The 7,256-nt window shown below is 36.3% G+C and overlaps 1 protein-coding gene across 1 annotated transcript; it reads left to right on the plus strand.

The window, feature by feature from the left end:
• The first annotated feature begins 2,568 nt into the window (after positions 1–2,568).
• Positions 2,569–4,143, plus strand: LOC109177671. The gene is made up of 2 exons (XM_019327101.1): positions 2,569–2,659; positions 2,774–4,143. Exons 1-2 carry the CDS (start codon positions 2,569–2,571, stop codon positions 4,141–4,143), a joined length of 1,461 nt encoding a protein of 486 aa, XP_019182646.1.
• Positions 4,144–7,256: the final 3,113 nt, after the last annotated feature.

Genomic DNA, 7,256 nt, shown 5'->3' on the forward strand with positions numbered 1-7,256 from the left:
TTTTAATAATAATTAATTTATTATTTATTATGATAACAATGTTATTGTTTATAAGTTTACTCAAATTTAAATTATTTATTTATTTTTATAATCTATAATATTATTTATTTATGAAGGAACTTATATTTTTTTTTTTGAAAGGATGAAGGAACTTATATGATTATTTATTATTTTGCATTAAGGAAAGCACCTAGAATTTTTTTTCATGACTATTGTTGTGTATGTAAAATTGTTAAAAATTTGTTATTCTTATTTAAAGTTATTGATATTAATAATTTTTTCCTTATTTAATTTAAATTTTAGGCATGAAATATATATTAACCGGGGCCCTTTTTTTTTTTTATCCTGTCCCCGAGCCTATAAAATGATAGGACCGGCCCTGATTGTTGGCCTGTATTTGGTTGGGTACGCCGGCCGGTGGCTCTGAGTTACGACCCATAGTTTCTTGCTAAAAATTACAGAATTCCATCAAAGAGCTTATCACAGGGTTTGTCATTATGCCCGATCAATCCGCAGAGAAAACAATATGTTGGTAATGTTTCGCGAACTCGATATAGAACGATTCTCCTGTGACTGGTTTAACCTTCATCTTTATTTTGAGGTGCTTGGTTACATACATACGAACTCTGATACGCATGAAGCTTCTCCACAGTCCATCAATATTATCAACATCTGTTTTTATAAAAGAGCCAATGAAGGATCCAATCATTGCCACAATAATGCCTGCCACAATATTCTCTTTTGCATGTTGGGTGGTATGTTGTATGCTTGAACCCAGAATTGAAGTCTACAGTGGACAGTTGGATGGTATGAAGAGGGACGTTTCCATCTATCTGTTTCACGAGAAGGAGACACTAGTACAAAAAATATCAATAAGATCGTATAAATCGCGTCCAAAGTTAGAACTTTGGACGCTGAATGTGTAGTGTGGTGGCAATTTTGTAATTAAATTGCCACTATATTATTATTATTATTATTATTATTTTTTAAATAATTCGCGTCCAAAGTTTTGAACTTTGGACGCGAATAATTAAATGAGGCCAAATTTCGCGTCCAAAGTTTGAAACTTTGGACGCGAATTATTTAATGCGGATATAATTCGCGTCCAAAGTTGGCAACTTTGGACGCGAATTAGTTTTCAAATCCCCCAAATCGATCAGTTGCTCTCCGCTCTAACCCTAACCTTCTCCATCAGATAGCTCGCTAGACCTCCATCGTCCGTCCGCCTTCCCCCGTTCATCGCTCGCCGCTGCTGCTCACACCCCCACCACCGCCGGTTGTCGCTGCTGCTCGCATGCCAACACCGCCGGTCGCCGCTGCTGCTCGCACGCCAACCACCGCCGGTCGCTGCTGCTACATCGCACGCCACCACCGCCGCTGCTACGAATGCCAGTCGCCGCTGCTACATCGCACGCCACCACCATCGCTGCTCCGAACGCCGGTCGCCGTCTCCAAGGTGCGTTTGTTATTTATTTTTTTTTCGAAAATTATTTCACTACTTTGCCTAAAATGGTTTAATTATTTGTGTTGTGGTCTTCTTAATTTAGTCTGATCTGTTTGAAATTAATTTTATTGTGATTATTATTTTACTTTCATTATTATTATTATTATTATTATTATTGTTATTATTATTATTATTATTAAAACACAAATGAGTAATGAATTAGAGTTCATATAAAACTAATATGAAGTAATCAACAACCAACCCTGACTCTAATGAAGGTTTTACCTTGACAAATTAAACTTTAATGAAGGTTTTACCTTGACCATTTCATAATTGCATTTCCTATTCCCTACTCTATTCAATTCGCAGCTACTGTAAGTAATCAACAACCAACCCTGACTCTGCACTGCTGCCCACTGCCACCCTGCCTCACTTTTTCTTTTTTTAATCTAAATTTCTGATTTCGTCGAACTATATCATATATATTACTTTTATGTTTTATAAATTTATTTTTTTAAAAAAAAAAAGTTTACAACTTGATTGCAATTAAATTGGTAGTTAATTTTTAATTTACTTAGAATTGGGATCAAATTAATGATATTTTAATTCAAAAGTATAGGCTAATTTCCGTTGATTACAATTTTTTTTTACCATAATATAAACAATGAATGTAGAGATGGTGATAAAATTGAAGTGTGACAAATTGGACAGCACATTTGGAGGGCATAGATATGTAGGCCAAAAAATTGAACGCAACCCAAGAACATATGAAGGTTTAATATGGTCAAGGTAAAACCTAAATTAAAACATAAAATTAATTTAGGCATTGTTGACAAATTTAATTTGTTGTGTATTATTATATATGTTAGGCACTGTTGACAAATTTGTTGTGTATTATTGTAAAATATGATGTTTATTTTTGGAAAAGTAAAATATGATATGAACTTGTAATTACTAAAGTACTTCGCTTATTTTGTTGGAATCATATTTGACCAACCATTACCTTATGAATTAGTAAATTTAAAATTATTTAGTTAAAGCTTTAATTTGAACCTTTAAGTTATAACTTAAGAAACTAACTCATTTATCATTTCTTAAATGTTGTGTGACAATATATAGGAGATATGGATCGGAGTTGGATGTATAAAAAACGCAATACACTTGAATATGTTCATGGGGTTCAAGAGTTTGTTAAAATTGCCGAGGAATATGCAAGTAAAATTGGTGAAAATTATATAGTGTGTCCTTGTTATGATTGTAGAAATCTAAAAAAGTTTCGTAGTTCTGAATAAATTAAGGAACATTTGATACGTCGTGGTTTTAAGATAGGATATGACTGGTGGATATGGCATGGTGAAACTGTCCTTACTAGTAACAGTACAAATCAAAGAGAATGTAGAAAAAATGTAGAGAAAGATCAAAGTAATGAAGATAATGTTGGAAATGATGGAGACAATGATCGGCTAGATGAATTGATGCGGGATATGCAAGGGGATTTGAATGAAATGCCTCAAGAGTTTGAAAGTTTTTTTGAGAGTTCTGGAAAACCTTTGTTTTCTGGATGTAGTAAATTTACAAAGTTATTAGCAGTGCTTAAATTGTATACCGTAAAAGCAAAACATAGGTGGAGTGATAAGAGTTTCACGGAGTTATTAGAGCTTTTAAAGGGCATGCTTCCAAATGAGAATGAACTTCCTTGTTCAACTTATGAGGCAAAGAAAATGTTATGTCCGTTGAGTATGGAGATTGAAAGGATCCATGCATGTCCAAACGACTGTATTTTGTATTGGAATCAAAACAAAGACTTGCATGTGTGTCCAAAGTGTGGAGCATCGCGTTATAAACGAAAAGGGCTCGATGATGCATGTGAGCAGAAGAAAGGTCCTCCAGCGAAGTTGTTATGGTATCTACCGGTGATTCCAAGATTCAAACGTTTGTTTGCAAATGCAAAGGATGCGAAGAATTTGCAATGGCATGCTAGTGGGAGAAAAGAAGATGGAAAGTTGAGACATCCTGCCGATTCTCCTCAGTGGAAGAACATTAATAAAAAGTTTTCTGATTTTGGTGCTGAAAATCGAAATCTTAGGCTTGGACTATGCACGGATGGAATGAATCCTCATGGTAACATGAGCAGTCGCCATAGCACTTGGCCAGTTCTTTTAACAGTTTACAATCTTCCTCCGTGGTTGTGTATGAAGCGCAAGTACATCATGTTATCATTGCTAATATCTGGTCCTAAACAACCAGGAAACGACATAGATGTGTACTTGGCACCGCTTATTGAAGATTTAAAGATGTTGTGGAATGAAGGTGTGACAGTATTTGATGCTCATAGTCAAACCAACTTCACTTTACGAGCCATGCTGTTCTGCACAATCAATGACTTCCCAGCATATGGTAACTTGTCAGGGTATACTACTAAAGGGGCTAAGGCATGCCCTGTTTGTGAAGATGAAACAGTTGATCTTTGGTTGAACAACAGTAGGAAAAATGTGTTCATGAGTCATCGAACCTTTTTACCTATTGACCATCCTTATCGAAAGAGGAAAAAAGCTTTCAATGGAAAATCTGAGACTGGAGTTGCTCGCTTACCATTATCAGGGGATGTTGTTTATGATCGAGTGAAAAACATTGATAATGTGTGGGGAAAAACTTCAAAAACAAGTCAAAAGGGTATTTGGAAAAAGAGGTCTATATGATGGGATTTACCATATTGGGAGCACTTATCTGTTCGACATTGTCTTGATGTAATGCATGTGGAGAAAAATATTTGTGATAGCATTATCGGGACATTGTTGAATATTCAAGGTAAGACGAAAGATGGTATTAAAGCTAGAAAAGATATGGTAGAATTGGGGATAAGGACTCAATTAGCAGCACAAGAATCTGGAAAGAGGGCATACTTACCTCCAGCTTGTTATACTCTGTCTAAAAAGGAAAAAACAAGTTTTTGTAGCTGTCTAAATGGTGTCAAGGTTCCTTCTGGCTATTCATCTAACATTAAAAAGCTTGTTTCAATGAAGGACCTTAAATTGGTTGGTATGAAATCACATGATTGCCATGTGCTAATGCAACATATGTTACCTATTGCTATTAGAGGCATATTACCTAACCATGTTAGACAAGCAATTACAAAGCTTTGCTACTTTTTCAATGTCATTAGTAGTAAAGTTGTTGATCCTGAGGTGTTGGATTCTTTGCAAGCTGATGTGGTAGTAACTTTATGCCAGTTTGAAATGTATTTCCCTCCATCATTTTTTGATGTTATGGTGCATTTAACAGTTCACTTGGTGTGGGAAATTAAAATGTGTGGTCTTGTATTCTTGAGGTATATGTATCCATTTGAGAGATTCATGGGAAATAGAAGAGAAACAGATTAGTTGAGACCTCTCTCAGTCTCTTGTCATCATACCTTTCTTAGGTCTCCAAGTGGATGACATAGTGTCCTTGAAGAAGTTGAAACGTGTGGGTTTCTTAAACAGGAGTTTGCCCACTAGGATAAAAGGGCTATCAATCTTCGACTCGGAAGCAGTTCCATCTTCAATGGTGAACTCAAACTCCTCGTCATCCTGTAAAGAGAGGGAAGCATATTCTTCCACCACGTCCATAGGTTTTTTGTAGCTAGAAGCCATGAAAAGGTAGCCAACGGAGAAAAGGGAGGAGAAGATGGTGGTGGAAGGAAGGGGTTAGTGGTAGGAGGCTATAATCTTTTTTTGAAAAGGAGGCTAGTCTTTAAGAAGCAAGGTTGGTTGATATTGAATGAAAGCAACTAATGAGCTGAGGCATTGTAGGGGAGTAAAAGCCAGCATAAAGGGATGGATAAACAGTGAGGAGTAAAGGAACTAAAGAGCATCCACACTAGAAGAGAATTTTGGGTTATTTCTTACATTAAATCTCTCAAGTAAAGTTAATAATTGATGCGGGGAAGAGTTATTTAAAAAATAATTGATCTGCAAATGTTGAAATAATGTCAGAGAAAAAAAAAACAAAAGAAAAGAAAAGATGTGCGCGAAGCCAAATGCCAGACGGGCGCGTTTAGTGCACGCGCCCATGTTGCGCGTCAGGCGTGCTGACGCTTGACGCAATATATATATATATATATATATATTTTTTTTTTTTTTTAAATTCGGTTTTCTCTTCTTTTTTTTTTCTTTTTTTCTCTCCCCTCCAACATTCTCTTTCCTAATCACTCTTACATTCTCCCCCTAATATCCGCAACTGATAATGTTGCTCTTAAGAACTGCAATGGGGTAGATGATGACATTAATGGCTACCAGAAGATATGCTCATTACCAAGAATGAGATGTAGAAACTCATCACAAAGATGAGAGGAAAATGTTTGGTATGCTCATTTGTTAGACAATATAATGGAACTGCAGCTTGATGGAAATAACAAAGTGTCCTTCCGATATGATTTCAAGAAGTAGTATAGGAGGCATTCAGTGCTAAAATCCTTGTCTATACACAACATCACACAATATGAAATATGTGCAATTCAAGCACATCTACCATACCAGATTTTATATATGAATTTAAAGAGCAATAAAAACTAGTCATCAACTAAATAAAACCTAAAATATAAAATAATAAGTCTACCTCCATAGTACGTACAGTGCCAATATATATATATATATATATATATATATATATATATATATATATATATATATATGTTGGAAAAAAAATAGCTTAAAATGGCATAAAATGGCATGTTAAGTGGCTATTTTGTGGTACAATTATCAGTGGGGTCCACTTCCGATTTGGGTCGGGTAAAAGTGGATTCGGGTTCTACGTAGTGAGACGAAGAGATTGATATATTGTACGCTCAAAACGGATAATGGGTGAATGAGATATTGATTCTCAAAGTAGACCCATTTGAGTTGGGAAATGAAGGGAAAATAGTGGACTTTGTCCCACATTGGTTTGGAAACAAGATTTGCCCCCCTTATATACAAGAGCTCATTTGAAGCTCGTAGAATTGTATAGCATAGATGCTCTCTCGGGGGAGGGAGGGTGCAAATCAAAATCCAACTAGAAGAGCTCAGAAGGCTTGATTCAAGCCTGAGCTCGTGTGCGCCAACACCTGCGGGCACGAATGTCGTCCGGAAATTGACTGGGCTAAGTTATTATGCCAAACGACAGAATCATTTTCCAACATACGCCACACTAGTTGTCTCGGCCTTGCGAGCCGAGACAGTAAAAGGGCCGGCCGAAACTTCCAAGTTTCGGCCTGGTGGTCGAAACTGGAAGTTTCGGCCTACACGAACCTGTGCAGTTTTGTGACCGTTGGGTGTTCAATTCTACTATTACGGAATTAATTTTTTGAGTTAATTCCAATTTTTAATTTTCGAATTGAAACCCAGGTTTAAGGCTGCTGTTACAGGAAGGTGGAGGGGTGCCCTTAAGTGCCATATTAAATGCTATTAAATCCTTCACCCCTATATAAAGAGGAGTTGGACAGTAGAGTTTTACACTAAGAAATAGAGAACACGAAAGTTCATCTTTTAGCCTCAAAACCTCTCTGCTTCTACTCCTTCTTTAGCCTACTGTGTTCATAGCCGTGTCTTGCTCGCCGGATTCCTTGTTTGAGTGCTCAAACATTGAATTACTAGCAAGTTTTATCCTAGGAAGCCTAGGCCACAACGCTCCTAGCATCTTTGGGAGGTGGAAAATAAGGTTTTAAGGAAAGAGTGCTCACTTGACTCTTGCAAAAACCCAACACCAAACACTAGCCTTTTTTCCTTCATCTCTTCTTCCCTTCTTTCCAGAAAATAATAGTCAATTTTTATTTGATTATTATTTGTTTTCTACC

The sequence above is a fragment of the Ipomoea nil genome, unplaced genomic scaffold, assembly GCF_001879475.1.
Source record: "Ipomoea nil cultivar Tokyo-kokei standard unplaced genomic scaffold, Asagao_1.1 scaffold0176, whole genome shotgun sequence".
Lineage (NCBI taxonomy): Eukaryota > Viridiplantae > Streptophyta > Magnoliopsida > Solanales > Convolvulaceae > Ipomoea > Ipomoea nil.

Bases quoted from the DNA above. Each gene is read 5' to 3' on its own strand.
- LOC109177671 (XM_019327101.1), top strand. From the start codon at position 2,569: ATGGATCGGAGTTGGATGTATAAAAAACGCAATACACTTGAATATGTT. The intron at 2,660-2,773 runs GTAAAATTGGTG...GTTTTAAGATAG, and splicing joins AATTGCCGAGGAATATGCAA to GATATGACTGGTGGATATGG.